General features: G+C 37.0%; 2 protein-coding genes across 3 annotated transcripts; both read left to right on the top strand.

Annotated features, from left to right (window-relative positions):
* Positions 1-1,545: 1,545 nt before the first annotated feature.
* LOC116017857 (peptide chain release factor APG3, chloroplastic) lies at positions 1,546-6,386 on the top strand. Its single transcript, XM_031258503.1, has 15 exons — positions 1,546-1,855; positions 2,049-2,105; positions 2,308-2,388; positions 2,563-2,620; positions 2,746-2,849; positions 2,994-3,045; positions 3,716-3,765; positions 4,025-4,090; positions 4,175-4,339; positions 4,492-4,564; positions 4,717-4,849; positions 4,978-5,035; positions 5,289-5,336; positions 5,643-5,726; positions 5,874-6,386. Exons 1-15 carry the CDS (start codon positions 1,688-1,690, stop codon positions 5,940-5,942), a joined length of 1,266 nt encoding a protein of 421 aa, XP_031114363.1. The 5' UTR covers positions 1,546-1,687; the 3' UTR covers positions 5,943-6,386.
* Positions 6,387-7,122: 736 nt separating this feature from the next.
* Positions 7,123-16,787, top strand: LOC116016548. 2 transcript variants are annotated; one of them, XM_031256868.1, is made up of 12 exons: positions 7,124-7,699; positions 8,146-8,218; positions 8,314-8,441; positions 8,546-8,920; positions 9,047-10,359; positions 10,624-11,099; positions 11,190-13,006; positions 13,131-13,288; positions 13,758-13,918; positions 14,397-14,557; positions 14,972-15,924; positions 16,302-16,787. In XM_031256868.1, exons 1-11 carry the CDS (start codon positions 7,541-7,543, stop codon positions 15,173-15,175), a joined length of 5,025 nt encoding a protein of 1,674 aa, XP_031112728.1. In that variant the 5' UTR covers positions 7,124-7,540; the 3' UTR covers positions 15,176-15,924; positions 16,302-16,787. The 2 variants fall into 2 exon arrangements, with proteins under 2 accessions (XP_031112729.1, XP_031112728.1); XM_031256869.1 differs by lacking the exons at positions 14,397-14,557; positions 14,972-15,924; positions 16,302-16,787 and adding an exon at positions 14,161-14,220 and having other exon boundaries at positions 7,123-7,699.
* Positions 16,788-17,368: the final 581 nt, after the last annotated feature.

The following is a 17,368-nucleotide window of genomic DNA, read 5'->3' as shown; positions in this document are numbered from 1 at the left end:
ATTATTAATTTACTGAAATAAATACATATATACAAACATATAGAATCTAAAGCTGAAAAAAAAAATGTAACTTAATCATAGTGAAAGCCAATATATTAATTGTACTAGCTTTAAAGTTATATGATAATATGTGTATTTTAAAAGGTTTATAGGAGTTGACGGTATAAATGCTACCAAATAAGGTGTAATATTTTATGGAAAGATTAGTAAGACAAGTAGTATTGTTTAACAGATTTGAGTACAAAATATGAGTGTCACCCGCATATCAAATGGGTTAATATTTATACTAAATATAAGAGCATCCATATCAATGGAGATATTTCGCGATTATTGAGGAGTTTTTGTAAGTGTGATTAGGAAAAAGAAAATGAGGATGAAGGGAAAAAATAAAACAAATATAATTAAAAAAAAAATAATAAACAATGTTAAAGTCAGGCGCGCCTCTGGCGCGCCTGACGTGCCTCTGGCGCGCCTGACGTGCCCAGCGGGCGCGTGCAGTGACGCTTGCTGTGCGCCAAACGCGCACAGCAATAAATGGAGCATTAATTACTTTTCTCCTTGGGAAGCCAAATATCCCAATGCTTTGCAGAAGCTCTTGGACCATTCTCTCTCATTCACTTTTTGATGCCATGGTGTATAATTTCTGACAATATCCAAGTTTTATCTCTTGATAGGGATGCTCTAAGTACAGGTGAATATGTAATAACTACCATGCCCTTATGTATCATACGTTCTTCTCATTAAGTGTCGTGCTCATTCATAAATTAGCTCCTTTAATGAGACAGTGCTCTATAAGTCCAGGTGCCAGTTATGCTTCGGCTCTTGGGTTTGGTATGAGGCTACTAGCCTCATATTCTGGAGTTGTGAATGTACTTAAGTTTAATATGAAGTAATAATAGTTGTAGAATCCTAAATTATTTGTAGAATTTAATAATTTGTTGTAGTTTTTATTCTCTAAATATTTCATTATTCCTTAAATATTTCATTTAATGTCCCTTTTATAGAATTATAGAGAATGTGGACTACATTTTTTTAAATTGATACAGAGTATATATTACGCGCAATATTATTTCAAAATAAAATGTATTTTTGATATGTCAAGAAACTGTGATGATATGGGCTCCTCGAATGAGGTAGGCTTGAATTGTTAGATTATCCGTAATTTCGTATGCATGGTGTTAGGCTATATCATATCTGTAAAATTTTACTATTCTTTCAAAGTGACATAACATAAGTATATCACTATTTATTAATTAAAATTTTCTTTTAAGTATGAGGTGGCTTGCAATCATTGTAAGATATTAAAATCTATGACACAAGTACAATGCATTAAATAAGAATGACTTAATACTCACTCCGTCTCATTTGATGTGTTTGATTCGATTAAAGATGTTTAACTAATTTTTTTATAATAATAATATTAAGTTCGGTATTATTATAATATGAAAGATAAATGGTATAAAAATTAGCAGGGCATAAGTGCAAGGACTATTAAAACACAGGGGTACGTGGCGCGTTAGCAAGCACATAGACTTGACCCGGCTCGATTAGCTCAGTTGCTCTATTCTGATTTCTGAACCATTTTTTCCGTTGATTTGAGGACTGAGGTCCTGTTTTGAAAATTCATCTAACTTGGCGGCTTTTCTTATCCAGTTCAGCTTAAGGCAGTGGCGCCACAAAATTAAGCATGAGTGGTCTCACAACCAGCTTCGCCTCCAGAATCTCCGCCGTATGTTCGATGCAGTTCCCAACACGCCGCCGCAGCAGCAGCAGTTGCGGCTTCCGCGGCGCACTCCCAACTTTCATCCGACCATCACGCAACCAAAATCGTTATCGAAGAATCATCTGCATGGCGGTCCGTATGAATTTATCATTTACTGAATTCAAAAGCTTTCACAATAAATAGGATGGACGAATTTTCAGAGGATAAAAAGGAAATGATAAGAGATATGTTTAATGGATAATGCTGTTTTTTTTAAAAAAAAAAAAAAAAAATTAAATTCGAGCAAGCACTAAAGACAGTTGAATTTGAAAATGTTGAGTTGCAGGAACCCTATATAATTACAAAACTGGAATCCGCTGAGAAGACGTGGAAAGAATTATCGGTATGCTTCTTTTCCGAAGGACTGGAATGACCTAGGTTTAGCATGAATTACAATATAACTCCGTATTTGGATTTCATTGTAACTGTTGTTTCCCCACCCTCTCCATGTTGTCCATAGAAATAATCTGTACCATATCTACTTTGCACTGTTAATTTGGAACTTATGGTAGTTACACTGCTCAATACTGCAAAATCCCTTGTAGGCCAAGCTGGCTGATCCAGATGTAGTCTCAAATCCAAGTGAGTATCAGAAGTTGGCCCAGTCTATATCAGAGCTTGATGAGGTGCTGCACTTCACATTTGGTTATTTTCCATTTCATAAATTATTATTGATAAGATATTTATGGTTTACAATTTACTGACCCTTGTTGTAGTTAATATATGCAAACAATTTTCATAAGATGCCCATGACATCTTTTTCTAATCATCATATTCTGTCGATGCTTGTTGGCTGTTAGGTTGTGTTGGCATACAGGAATTTCAAGGATTGTGAAAAACAATTAGAAGAAACAAAAGGTACTCTTCCTCTTCCATACCATTTGTTGTGTGCAAATTTAAACACACATTTTTTCCTATTCGGAATCCCTAGTGCTGTTTTTTAAAATATTCACGAGTACATTACATTTTAACTTTTACTTCAGCTTTGGCAAAGGACGAAGGTGGCGATGAAGATATGGCTGAGATGATAGCATCAGAACTTGAAACCTTAACCAAACAAATAAAGGAGCTTGAGGAGAAGCTTAAGGTGATTAAAATCTGTAGACTTTAATTTAACTAACCAGGAAGTGCCTGTTCTTCTTTCATGTTTTTCTGGCATAGTTTATGTAGATTCAGTTCCTCAACTACATTTTCGGATTTGAAGTTCCTATTTTCTTTTCCTACATGTTAGGTACTGCTGCTCCCTACTGACCCTCTTGATTCAAGAAATATAATGCTTGAAGGTATTTTTGTTCATTCTCTATCTTTTGGATATACTAAGTAATCTAATTACTTGCATAATTTGTAGAATTTCTTTTAGGTCTGCATTTTAGTTGTAACTATTTTGTTCATCCTCTATATTTTGGATATTTTAAGTAATTTGTTTACCTGCATAATTTGTAGAATTTCTTTTAGGTCTGCATTTTAGTTTCTAAAATTCAGAAAATGATGTGACACTCTAGTTCCATGAATAAAATTTGGAAGAAATTTGGTTCATAGCAAAAATCAAATGGGTTTGGAATATATGAATCATTACTGTGAAAGTGTGAGTCATAAGACGGTGTAGGTATAGAGAGGTTATGGTCGACCCATTTTGCCATTGACTCATCAAGACTCAGTTACTGTGGTTATCATGTATTCATGCTTTTGTGGGTGCTTAAATGAAGAAGGTTTAGACTTGGTATTGATGAACTAATCTATGTATGCATTAGCCGGATCATATAGTATTCCTAGAATTTTTGTTATTTTGTCTTACATGTTGCTTAAAACTGGACATGGTTTGGCTTTGAATGTCTTCAACTAAATTTGTATTTCCTTGGTCCTCTTGTGTCAGTACATGTATTTTTATTTTAGTGAATACGACTAATTGTTTCTTTCATGTATCTGCAAAGAAACTAATTATTTCTTTCACAGTGAGGGCGGGTACAGGTGGTGATGAGGCTGGAATTTGGGCCGGTGATCTTGTAGGTAGATGTTCCATTTGTCCTTCCTAGTGCAGTCAATATAATGCAAATAATATGCTATATCTTTGTGATCATTTAACATGGAACATAATTGACATAACAAAAGCAGCATTACTTTGCAATTTGTATTATGGTAATCAGAACCTGTTAGTCTTTATCTTTATTATAAACATTATTGACAGGTCTTGTTCTTTTCATTTGCAGCATGCTTGGTTTCTTCACACTGAAACTAATTCCACTAAGTTTTTACATCTTTTAGGTACGTATGTATCAAAAGTATAGTGAACGTAACTCATGGAAGCACACCCTAGTTTCGTGCTCGGAGGTAATAATATACTGCTAGCTTTATGAATGTAATCATTTTCTGTTGCCATGCCACTGTTGGGCATAACTGTCCTATCTTTCTTAGGCTGATATGGGGGGTTTTAAGACATGCGTCTTGGAGATCAAAGGAAAACGTGTCTATAGCAAATTGAAGTATGAATCTGGTGTTCATCGAGTTCAACGTGTTCCCCAAACAGAAACTCAAGGCCGTGTACACACTTCTACTGCAACAGTTGCTATCATGCCAGAGGTGAGTTTGTTTTCACATTGTAAGAGGTGTTCCACATACCATTTTGGACAATGCAGGTCACACTGAAGTAATTGTAATATGAGTAAGTTTATAATCTATGCAATCTCAGTAACTCTAACTTATATATGCTTTTATGCATTTTTTGGTTTCAGGCTGATGAAGTTGAGGTGGAAATTGATCCAAAGGATATTGAGCTTACAACTGCACGCTCTGGTGGCGCTGGAGGTATAACTAGTTCTTTCCATGGATCATTGATACTATCTACTGCTGAACATGTTCTCAAATCTCAAATCACATGCTTGCTTATATGATGGATTATTCATACTATCTACTGCTGATCATTGTTCTCAACTCACATGCTTGGTTATGTGATGCAGGGCAGAATGTCAACAAGGTGGAGACCGCTATTGATCTTTTCCACAAACCAACAGGAATCAGAATCTTTTGTACTGAAGAAAGGACTCAGCTTAAAAATAAGAATCGAGCTTTCCAATTACTCAGAGCAAAGCTGTGAGTGACATTTTGAATTGTACATGCCATTGAGATTTTTTTTCGTTGCATTACTGGTGATCTATAAAAAGAAAAAAAGAAAAATGAAAGTTATGCTTGCATGATTGATGATAATTATGCTCTCTTAGGTATGAAATTAAAGTGAGGGAGCAGCAAGAGTTGATTAGGAATCAAAGAAAATTGCAGGTGAGAGCTCCTTTCTTTCAAGTACATCAATTTGTTTGTTTAAACTGCCAAAGACACACAAAGATGCAGTATAGTAGTACTTAACTAATATGCTTGTCTGGAAAATACTAAACAGCTGTAAGAGATGAATGCTTGAATATTGGGCCAAATCATAGCATTGTTCATCCTTAAAGCTGTTTTCCAGTAAACAGATGGGATGGAAATTGCAGATTTGTGACATTTTCTTATCATACTTGTTCTTGCACAATGGCAGGTGGGCACTGGTTCTCGTGCAGAAAAAATTCGGACATACAACTTCAAGGTGCAATTTCTGATGGTCTTTAGCTGAAATGTTATGTACCCCACTGAAAACTGAAAATATAAAGTCCTATTCTTGTCCTGAAAAATCCTCTCAGTAGTGTTACTGAACAAACTGTTGGATTTCAAAATTTCTTAAATTGGATTCTCCTGTAGAGAAGACTCAATTGACCAAATTATTTTCAAAAGGAATCACTGAATATAGCTAATTGTTTTTATCTTTCCAACTTCAGAGATTTTTGTAGGGCTTAATGGAGTTCAAGTTTCTTCACTTCTTTAGGAACTAATTCTATTTGATTTCCTTTTTCAGGACAACAGGGTCACTGATCACCGTCTAAAAATGAATTTTGAACTTACCTCCTTCCTTGAAGGTGACATCGATGCAGCTATTCAGGTTATTATTCTTTTGGATATAATCGTCATTCTCCTCATCTGTCCCTCTTTTCATGCCTATCATATCATCCACTTATCCTTGTATCACAGTTGTAACACATGCTTAACGATTACGAATCTGCTTGACACTATTTATTTCTTTATGCAGTCTTGCACTACTATGGAGCAGAAGGAATTACTGCAGGAGCTTGCAGAGTCTGTCGGAGCAATGGCTTGATTTCAGTCATCCCGATTTCTTACTAAAATCGGGATTTTTAGACTCCTCTCTTCTGCGACGTCTTCATGTGTTTGTAACACATACAGCAAGGATTTGGGTGTATAGTGGGCAACTTGTCTACTGGGCAAGTCAAATATGCCAACTTAATTGGTATAATTCTCGGAATCCATTTGAAGATTTGCACAAGTCAATACTTATCATACGACTGGTATTTGATCACAGCGGTTTGACTCGTGGCGTTCAAATGGATCTGTTCCTTCAGTTATTTTGCTTGTTTTCCATAGTTAAGACTCAAGACTTGTCAAATACGGAGTCTCATGAATCCTGGCTTACTTTTAACCATGCCGGTTATTTGTAGTTATATTATTAAGGTAACCCACATTCCGACACATACTTGGATCATTTATTGAAGCATTTTTTTTTTTGAAAACGTTTATTGAAGCATTATTACTTGTCATTTTCAACATATTATTAGGCTATGAAATAGCTGATAACTACAAACTACTGTTAAACAGCAGTGCGGAATTGGTGTGGGCAACAACAAACTACTGTTAAACACGCTACATGCCTTCTGAACTTTGGTAGTTTCACGTGTGATATTTTGTATCCTCACAATACACATTGCAACTTTAGTTAACAAGAAGAATTAAATACAATTTTTATGAGTGACAGAAAAACTTACAGTCACTCTTTGAGAGTTAGTGTACATTTAATAAATATTATTTTGTGATTTAGTCAATAAAAAATCACACAAAAATATTATTATTCACAATTAATTGATTTAAATCAAGAAGTCCAGTCTCTATTTTATAGAAATACTTCTGATGCAAATATGCCAAGAAAATATCATAGTCTCAAATTTTGTGTGTAGATAATTTTTCTTAAACTCACAAAATAAAAATATTTTATTCATATTTACTACCTCAATAATCATGATAAAATAGATTTTGAGAGTCCACTTAATAGAACAGGACAGGGCGATATTGATCTAACACCTTGCTAGTTGCTACGTGGATAATCTCGAGGAAGCGTTCCACACGCGCCGAGTGTATCATCGCTGGTTTTATCCTCCGCCCGCACAGGCACAGCTATCGTGTTTTCTATTTTACGGCGCGCTGTTAAAAACCCGATAAATACAAAAGGAGAAAAAAAAGAAGAAAAAGAAAAAAAAAATGAACGCGGCTGATTTACACCAAAACCAAAAACCAGAGTCCTCTCTCTCTCTCTCTCATTCTCCGGTCTTTGTCTCTCTTCTTCCTCGCATTTGCTTTCTCTCTCTTCTCATCGTTGTGAGCTCCAGAGATCGCACAGGGCGATCCGAGTTCTGTAATTCGATTCTGTTTGTTGCAGGATCATCTTGCCAAGTTCCTCAGATTCAACTTAATTTTTTCCTTGAATTTCAAATAAAATATTTATCCTTGTTTTTCCCCTGAAAGCTTATTATTTCCTGGATCCTGATTGATTCTGGAGTAATTATTGTCTGGTTTTTGTTGGTTTTCTATTTCTAAAAAGCGGTTCTGGAAAATTCTGGTGTATATGTATAGCGTTGTTGGTGAAGTCAAGAGCGGCTTTGGAGGAGTGTTTGAAGGAGGTTTTTGATGATTTCTGTTGGGGAAAGGGATGGGAGGAAGGGACTAAGTGTTGGAAGAGAGATGGAAGAACTTGAGCTTGAAGAAGGGGAGGCTTGCTATTATGACAATAATAATGGCTGTGACGATGATTCAATCATTGACCCTGATATTGCTCTCTCCTACATAGTAAGCTTCTCATTACCTTACAAAATTTCCCTTAAGTTCAAATTGAGCATTGATTCTTCTCATCATAGCTTATTTTGGTGGTTTTAGTTTTTTGTTTCCTTTTTTGGTATAGACAGCTCAATCCTCGATTTAGAACGTATTGTTTGTTTGGTTAATTCCGTTGCTGAGATTTGAGAAACACTTTTGTTGTCGGATCTTAATCTTTTAGACGTTGTTGGTTGTTTAATAGGTTTCCTGTTGAGATAAGCTCCAGTTGATGCTTAACTAAACATTATTAAGTTGTCTTGTTTTGGCCCTCCAGATGTGAATTTACAATTAAGCATACAATACTTTCCAATTGCTATATTTAACCTGAGAAGGTTTCCAACACTAAGAACATAACTGTAAGTTTGCTAGAGCTCTTGATGCTAGTCTCTCTTACATTGCCATTTTTATATTGTTTGAAGGACGACAAACTTCAAGATGTTTTAGGACATTTCCAAAAGGATTTTGAAGGAGGAGTTTCAGCTGAGAACCTGGGTAAGTTAAAACTAGGAAAAATGATGTGGAAGAATGTTGGCTCTGTTAATATGCATCACATCAGTAGATGATTTGGAGTTTGCATTTATTGGCAGGGTCAAAATTTGGTGGGTATGGTTCATTTTTACCAACTTATCAGCGGTCTCCTGCAATTGATCTGAGGAATCCACCAGAAGTCCACAACAATAACAGACCACAATCCCCCAACACTACGCACTTTGAGGTACATACCTCTGGTTTATTTTGCTGTATGGAAGAGTTAATATGTGTTGCCTGACATCAAAGGTTTAATTGTAACTGAGCAGAATGAGTTGTCTTATGATATAGGGTGGTAGGCAAAATTCATTAGTTTCATCAAGGTCCAGTGCCACTTCCACAAATTCTTTGTTGGTACCTGCAACTAGGGTTGCTACAGCTAATCCAGAAATCAACATATGCATACCTCCCACTCGGGCTGAAGAATCTACTTCAATATGTAAAACTCTCAAGAAGCCTGCAGATCCTCCTGACCAGAAAAGTCTGAAAGTGCGCATCAGAGTTGGGTCTGAAAATCTGTCGACCACAACAAATGCTGAGCTCTATAGTGGACTTGGCCTTGATGTTTCTCCATCGTCATCCTTGGATAATAGTCCCTCAGACAGTGAAGGTTTATCTCATGACCTTCAGGATGCCCCAGATGAATCCCCTACAAGCATCCTTCAGGTGAGTCGTGCTCCAGAACTATCTTTCATTTCTTGTGAAGGTCTCCTTTTGGATTCCATAGTCCTGATTTTTTGAGCATTTGGGACAGATAATTACTAGTTTTGATTTGTTAACCTTTTGCGACAGATTATGACCTCATTTCCAATGCATGGAAGCTTACTGCTATCTCCTCTTTCTGATGATTTGATTCATTTGATGGAAAAAGATTGGCCTTTTGGAAAAAGTGGATCTAAACCTGTGCATAAAACAAGCTCTGAAACTTCTGATAGCACTAGGGGAAGTAGGAAAGTCTTGAGTGAGAAAAAACGCAAGTCATATGAGAAAGATGTCATAGGAAATGGCTATAGCAGTGACATGCAGAATTATGTAGGAGTACCTTCTAAGGAGATTGATGTTAATACCTTGGCTTGTGAAGAACTAGTATCTAAAGCTTTGAAGCTCCCTCTTCTCTCTAATTCATTTAGTGATGTTCCTTATCCTGCAAGTCATTCCAAGTCAATTGATAATTTGGCGACCAATATTCAAGGTATGGTGAAAGAAGAATCCTTTGATCACACAGCCAAGGAAGATTTAGAGCTTGTTTCTGCTACAGAGAATGATGGGATGGAGAAATCCAATGGAATAATTAGTTCTTCTGGAGGGGTTTTGGAAAGTGAAAAAACAAACCATTTTGACTGTGGTGTAGGATTTCCAAGGAAAGAAGGCAACAAAAGCAGGGAACAATCTGATGTTTCAGCCAATACTGAGCATAACAAAGGTAGAAAAACTCATAATATTGATGCCTCAGGTGTTTCAAAACCATCAATTGGTCCAAAGTTCACATCGAAAAATGAGGCTGGTGTGAGACTGGCAAAGGAACAAGTCTCATCCGGTGGCAAAAAGAAACATAAAGGGACTCAGATTCATGGTGCCCATGGGGGAAAGGTACTGAATGATGGCTTGGTAACTGATTCTTCTTTGGGACATAAGATTAAAAAGAGCTCTTCTAGGGACACAAATACATCTAGAAGTGACTCAAAGGGTTTCAAGAACCATTTTAAAGCTAGAGATGCATACGCTGAGTTATTTGGGAACCTAGAAGCTGAGGAAGAAGATGATAAAATTGGTTCAGAGAAAACACATTCATTGGAACTGTTGAAGGATTCTGATGCTATTTATGAGAATAACAAGGTAGAATGTAATGATACAATGAAAGTGAGATCTAATGCTTCAAAAGTAGAAAAGCCATGTGCACTGACAGAGCATCCTAGATTAGGTTCAAACATGAAAACCGTCACTGGAACTGAACTCAATCCTTCTCATGCTCCAATAGCAGAGGGTCCTGTACTTAAAGAAGATTGGGTAATGTGCGACAAGTGTCAGACATGGCGTCTACTTCCACTTGGCACAGATCCTAGAAGCCTCCCTAAGAAATGGCTTTGTAAAATGCTTCACTGGCTGTAAGTTCTATTGCCTGGGCTTTTAACATGATTGACTGAGTATGGAACCATTATTTTGAGTATGAGAAAATATACAACTTTACCATACGATAATACTGACTCACATTCAACTTACCAAGTAAATATTATCAGATACTTAAAACCACCTTAGCCCTGAATCCTGATTCCCCTGAATGTTGTTTGTGATTAAATATAAAATGTTGCTCATAAAGCTTACTGTCATACATTTTTTTCATTAGTATAATTGGTTTAACTTTTTACTAGGCCTGGGTTGAACCGTTGTGGTATCAGTGAGGAAGAGACAACGAAGGCTTTGAGAGCCCTGTACCAGTTCCCTACTTCTGCCATTGCTGTCTCTGCTTCTGAAACACGGACAAATAATCAGCACCAATATCCTGATAGGAAGCTTTTAGGAGTTGCTTCAGTTGATGCTTTTCACCCAGGCTTGGAGAACAGAACTCTTGGTATACAAGTTGCAGATGCTAGTGGGAAGAAGAAATATGGATCAAAAGATCCTACAGATGAATGCAAACAAGCAGGCCTAGTGCAGTGTTCAAGTAAAATCAATAACTTTCAGGAAACCTCAAATAATATAGGCTTAAATGACAGCATCCAATCCCCTTCGGGTGATAATGGGCATAAAAAATATTCCAGACAATCAAGTACCTCAGTTAAGGAGAAGCAAAGAAATAAACTGAAAGAGAGAAAAAGGTTGCTTGGCAGCATCTCTTCTGATGGAGGTATTTTGTTTGAAGTGGTCATGTTGAGCTTTCTGAAAATCCTTTATCTGCATTTATGTAACCTATTTCACTAACATCTCATGTTCTCAGGTGCAAAAAATGCAAAGATGAAGAACAAGCCAGAGACCAATTTAGATAATTCTAGAGCCTCTAAGAAGGTAAAAAGAGATGGCTTATATCATGACGATGAACATTGGAGCACTGCAGGGGAGAATGCAGGGCATAGCTCAAGCAATGGTATGGCACCGATTGCGTCAATGAAGGATCGACATAAATATAAGTTTAAAGATTCAAAAACTTCAGATAAAAGTCCCTTGATCCATAATCCAGTTAGTTCTAGTGATGGATCACTACATGCTGGCAAGTGTAACAGTAAAGACTCTTCTAAGAGGAGGAGGAAGGGGAATGGGTATCACCATTCAGAGGCTAACAGTAGGTCATTTCCTGGTTTAGGATGCAACTCTCAAGATTCTGTTGGTTTGCTTGAAGAAACTTGTGAAAATGGCCAAAGAAAAGAAAAGAGAGCAAGGGTATCCAAATCTGAGGTGAAAGATTCTAGTGGAAACAAAGCCAATGAAGGAAAAGACGAAAGGGTTAGAAATAAGGACCAGCAAATAGGGCAGTATCTGGATTGCACTCAGTCTCAGCAAACCATAGATGCTATGGATTCTTCAAAAAGGCATTTGGGCACTCTCCAGCCTTCCATGGCTGCCACTTCAAGTTCTTCTAAAGTTTCTGGTTCACAAAGAAACAAAAGCAATCTCCAGGAACTGAGGGCTTCTCCTGTAGAGTCAGTGTCTTCATCTCCTCTAAGGATTCCTACTGCAGATAAATTCACCTCAACAAGAAGAAATGATTGTCAGGATGCAGGATTATTATCCATGCTTACTCCTCGGAGATCTTCAGATGGGGAAAATGATGGGGGCAGTGATCAATCTGGAATGATTAAGAAGGGTGAAACTTTGAATGCTGGGCATAATGGTTCTCTTGATTGCCAGGAAGCAGATTTGGGTCATATATCATGTGTTAAAGTGAGCCGAGGCACTGCACCTTCTCCTGTTATTGCAAAGCATGATGAAAATGTGGCTGTAGAACCCTTGCCTCAATGTGACCAGTATGATTCCAAAACACAGAATTTGGAACGAGGCCAAGACAAGGGAAGAAGGAATGATGGTCTTCATGGTAATAGTGGAATTGTCGTGAAGAAGTCTGGGAAGGGTTCCTCTTCTAAACCTAAAGACAAGAATAGGAGTTACAGATCTGATTTTGACAGATCTACTGTCAATGAACCTTTAGATCAAATGCCTTCTTCTGGGGAAAAGTTAAAGCCCGGACAGAACAAATTCCATGAGAGAACTGTTAATCATTCGGATAGCAATTCTGTGAAAGATCCTACTGAAAGATTATTGAATGAGAGCACTAAAGATGAAATTCACTCAAAGCTTTCTGACAATAATGGTAGAGATGTTAGAATAGGCATTATTTCTGGACTGGATAAGGGGCAAGCTCTGCTTCCAAATCAAGATGATGGAAGATTGACTAAGAAGCCTGTTTCTGACAAAACAAATGGGGTTCCTACCTCTGGGAGAGGGAAGTCACTCTTACCATTACCTGCTAGAAGCCAAAATGAGACAGCAGCATGTCTACAGTCAATTCCTGGGTCTCAAAAAGAAGCTACAAATTTGTCAGTTGATGATTTTGAAGATAATGCTTCAAGGGATAAACATGGTAAGAAAGGTCAGAGCCAGAGTAGGGACCTACCTAGTACAAGACACTCCACTGCAATGTTAACCAAAGTTCGTGATCTTGATGCTCCTTCTCCAGTTCGTAAGGATTCCTCCAATCAAGCTGCTTCAAATGCTGTAAAAGAAGCGACAAACCTTAAACACATGGCTGATCGTCTAAAGGTCAATAAAATTTATACTCATCTCCTTAAAGATGAAAAAGGAGATGGGGAAATGATTTTACTCTTCAACTTACTGCCACCATTAATTTGCAAAAATGTTGGCCTAACTAGTCTATTTGTTCCAGAATTCTGGATCAAGTGACAGCACGGGTCTTTATTTTGAGGCTGCGTTAAAGTTTCTCACAGGAGCAGCTTTATTTGAATCATGCAACAATGATAGTGCGAAGCACAATGAGATGACTCAGTCGGGCCAAATTTATAGTAGCACTGCAAAACTCTGCGAGTGAGTTGTACTTCAAGTTATTTGCATTTGCCCTTCACGGATAGCATAGAGTGATAATCTGCTTATAGATCACCTGTCATTTGGGATCTCCTTCATTGCATACCCTTTAGAGGAAAAATATTTGTTCTTTATATTTCAGTAAGATTGTTTATCACTGAGGCATCATTTCAACAATGATCTTACCACACTTGGACCCTAATTAAGTAATTAGGCTTATCATAAACACCAGGCTTGCAGCAGCTTTACAAGCAAGAAGCAATATGCCATTTACTGGGAGACTTGAGGACACTTTAGATGTTCCTCATTTGTGTCTGATTTTGCTATAGTGGTCCTGAAAATGATTCATTTCACAGATGATTCTAGAGATTAGCTGTTGCAATTTACAATGCTATTTTTTCACTGTGTTTTATAGATGATTCCAGTAGAATGCCAAAGATGACCTTGGTTTCCTTTATTGTCTTATTAATAGGTTTTGTGCCCATGAATTTGAAAGATCCAAGGACATGGCTGCTGCTGCACTTGCATACAAATGCATGGAGGTTGCATACATGCGTGTAATTTATTCCTCGCATTCCAATGCAAACAGATATAGAAATGAGTTACAGGCAGCTTTGCAAATATTTCCTCCAGGTGACTAGGAAAATGTCCAGCATAGTCTCTACTTATTGATTCAAAGTTCCATCTTTATGCATATATATATATATTACTATCTGTCATGGAGTTACATGCTTTCTTAGGTCATCACTTTCCTGTTTCGTAGGCCTGTAAGGTTATTAGTAAATGATTTGTAAATATAATATTCCACATTTCATGAAAAATGACTCTCCATATACACGGAAGAGATTGATAACCAATTAACTTTTTTTACATAGGTTTTGAGTGCACAAATCAAAGTGATATTTGAAAGGATGAGAGTTTATTCCACAATGCTTTGTCATTTTGTTATTATTGAGCTAAACAGGGACAACACGGTAATTTACAGTGTGGGTTTTTTTTTTTTTTAAATCCCAAAGTCATGCTGTCATGTAATTTAAGATGATAATTGTACACTTTACCAGTCATGCTTTTCTTTAATGAGTCTCTTATGATATTTATTATTGTATCCTAGGCGAATCTCCTTCCTCTTCTGCCTCTGATGTTGACAATTTGAACAATCCATCAGCTGTAGACAAGGGTGGCTTGGCCAAAGGTGTTGGATCTCCTCAAGTGACTGGAGCTCATGTTATGACAACAAGAAATCGTTCCAATTTCTCACGGCTTCTGATTTTTGTGAGTATTCAAAAGAATTCAACTCCCTCACGTAATCATTTTACAGAAACTAGTTGAGCCAATGAGAGTATTTGGGCTAAATGATTCAAAGAATGTTTGACTACAAGATTATTGGAATACCATTGGCTATGTAGAAACCCTCCTGGTTTTCATTTCCTAAGTGCATCTCAGAGGTTGTGAATTGTGATTGGATTTGTCAATATGGCTTTGTGGTTAAACCCTGTGTGTTAGGCTCCAATCCCCTTTCAACAGTAATTGAAAGCAGTAGTGAGTATCACTAATAGCAATTGAGTCTTCAACTATCCATCAATGTTATATTCTTCACTTGTAGTTGTTTTAGCTATGATATTTAACAATTTGGTCTGTCACAGACGCACAGTTATTTCTAGGAACTTACACTACTTTCACTTACAGGCACAGGAGGTTAGTTTTGCAATGGAAGCCTCCAGGAGATCAAGGGCTGCTTTTGCAGCTGCAAATTCAAAAACAGGAGATGATAAATGCAAAGAGGGTATCTTATCTGTTAAAAGGGCACTTGATTTCAACTTTCAGGATGTGGAAGGATTACTGCGCCTTGTGCGCATTGCGATGGACAAGATCAAACCGGTAAAGTGTTAACTTGGAAGTGACTCCACTCTACTGTCAATTGAGGAAGAGCATAGCAGGGGATCACTTTGAGAACATTATAGACTCCCTTTGAATGATAAGATCCATCTCTTCACTGCCCTTGTACATCTGTACAGTAATAGTGTTACTATGATATTCTTTAAGGCTGCTGTGGGTTCCTCCTGAATTGAATAAGGATCCTGGAGGGACTAATGTCACCCTGGCAGAAACTACTAACGTTGCCAAGCTCTCAGTTAGGTTACTGATCCTACTAACTTCTAGTTCCAGTCCAACAGCTGTGTGGCAGGCGTCAAGGGTTGAGTCTGAGGTGAAGTCATGAGAGAACTTGTAATATTTTGGATAACATTTCTGTGAAAGATTATTGAATGCGAGCACCAAGAAGAAATTCACTCAAAACTGTGCTGACAATAATGAGAGATGTTAGAGTAGACATTATACCTGGACTGGTCAAGGAGCAGGCTCTACAGTTCAACCTCTGTGAGAGGGAAATCACTTTTACCATGGCACTACCTACTAGAAGTCAAAATGAGACAGTAGCATACCCTCAATCAATTCCTGGGTCTAAAAAAGGGGCATCTATGAATCTGATGTCAGGTGATGGTTTTGAAGGTAATGCAATAATGGATAAGCAGGGTAAGAAAGATCAGAGCCGGAGTAGTTGCCAACATAGTAGTTTAAAAACTCCACAACAATGCTCATCAACAAGAAATTGTTCCAACTTCACACCGCTACTGAATTTTGTAAGTATTCATAGAATTCAACTCCATCAAGAAATGATTTTACTGATACTAGTTGTGATGAGAGCATTTGTCTATCACTCTTCCATAAAAAATGTAGAAAACCTGTTTATTTTTCATCTCCTTAGTACAGTTTCTGATCAGATATTCCAGTATGGGCTATATGCAGTTAAACCCTGCATGCATTAGGCTCCAATCCCCCTTTCAACAGTATTTGAATGCTCTAGCATCACTAATATCAATCGAGTTTGCAACCATCCACCAATCTTATTATATAATATATAATATGTCTATACTTGATTTTAGCTATGGCTTTCAAAAATTTTGTCTGGCATATTTATTTCAAGGAACTTACAAACTATGTTCCCTTACTGGCACAGGAAGTTAGTTTTGCAATGGAAGGCCCAAGAAAATCAAGGACAGCTAGATTCAAGAAAATATAAAATGATCAATACAATGAGGGTGTCTCACCTGTTAAAAACGTCCCTTGATTTCAACCTCCAGGATGTGGATGAATTACTGCAGTGGAATGGATTGAGAAGCGAAAAATGCTTGGAGCCATGGCGGTAGCATAAAAGTGTGTAATCTATTCTTGACATTCCATTGCAAACAGAGGCAGCTTTGCAGATCTTTCTTTCATTTGACTAGGAAAATGTCTCTTTCTCAACACGGTCCCAACTAGTTGATTCAAAATCCCCCCTTCATGTACATGTTGCTAGCTGCAATGAAGTAAAAACTAACTCCTTAAACCACCACTATCCTGTTTTATAGGCTTTTCTGTAAGGTTATTTGAAAATCATTTGTAAATATAAATTTTCCACAGTTCATGAGAAATGGCATTCCATATACACGCTGCAGATTGATAACCAATTGTCCTATTTCCTTTAATGTACCAAAATAATCATGCAAAAACACAAAACAGGAAACAAATAATATTTCTTTTTGTTGCAAGGGTAGTTCAGCTAATTTTTGAGTGAGTGATAGATTGTGGGCAAAGACACATGAATACATGATTGAGTGTTAGTAGTTGCTGTGGAAGTGAGCTCTTTGTGAGTACTGGTTTTTAGCTCTTTATGAGCACTTACCAAACACTGGTTCTCATTCGTTATCTTGTCGAACCAATTTGTGAAAATTTGGTTTTTTTGGAAAAGAACCAATTGTATAATAATTAAATTGTATTTGACAATGTTAATGTAGATGTAAGTTTGTAGGATCACTATTATGTCAAAATATTTTTTTTTTTTTTAAATTGGGGTTTTCTAGAAAAGAAAAAAATAAATAAAAATTGGGGCCTAAAAATGTTAAGAAGCGATACTACAGGGTCTTATTTTGCAAAATAACATTTTAACCCCCGGAATAAAAGAAAAGAAAAAGCAAAAAGGTTAAAAGGGTACGGAGTAGTTTTTTAGGAGTTAACACCGTTACGTGCACTTTATCTGAGTTAGTC

This window comes from Ipomoea triloba, chromosome 4, assembly GCF_003576645.1.
Source record: "Ipomoea triloba cultivar NCNSP0323 chromosome 4, ASM357664v1".
Taxonomy (NCBI): domain Eukaryota; kingdom Viridiplantae; phylum Streptophyta; class Magnoliopsida; order Solanales; family Convolvulaceae; genus Ipomoea; species Ipomoea triloba.
This window is presented reverse-complemented; position numbering and strand designations above follow the sequence as displayed.

Bases quoted from the DNA above. Each gene is read 5' to 3' on its own strand.
- LOC116017857 (XM_031258503.1), top strand. From the start codon at position 1,688: ATGAGTGGTCTCACAACCAGCTTCGCCTCCAGAATCTCCGCCGTATGT. The intron at 4,565-4,716 runs GTATAACTAGTT...TATGTGATGCAG, and splicing joins ACGCTCTGGTGGCGCTGGAG to GGCAGAATGTCAACAAGGTG. The intron at 5,036-5,288 runs GTGAGAGCTCCT...GCACAATGGCAG, and splicing joins GGAATCAAAGAAAATTGCAG to GTGGGCACTGGTTCTCGTGC.
- LOC116016548 (XM_031256868.1), top strand. From the start codon at position 7,541: ATGATTTCTGTTGGGGAAAGGGATGGGAGGAAGGGACTAAGTGTTGGA. The intron at 11,100-11,189 runs GTATTTTGTTTG...TCATGTTCTCAG, and splicing joins CAGCATCTCTTCTGATGGAG to GTGCAAAAAATGCAAAGATG. The intron at 14,558-14,971 runs GTGAGTATTCAA...TTTCACTTACAG, and splicing joins TCTCACGGCTTCTGATTTTT to GCACAGGAGGTTAGTTTTGC.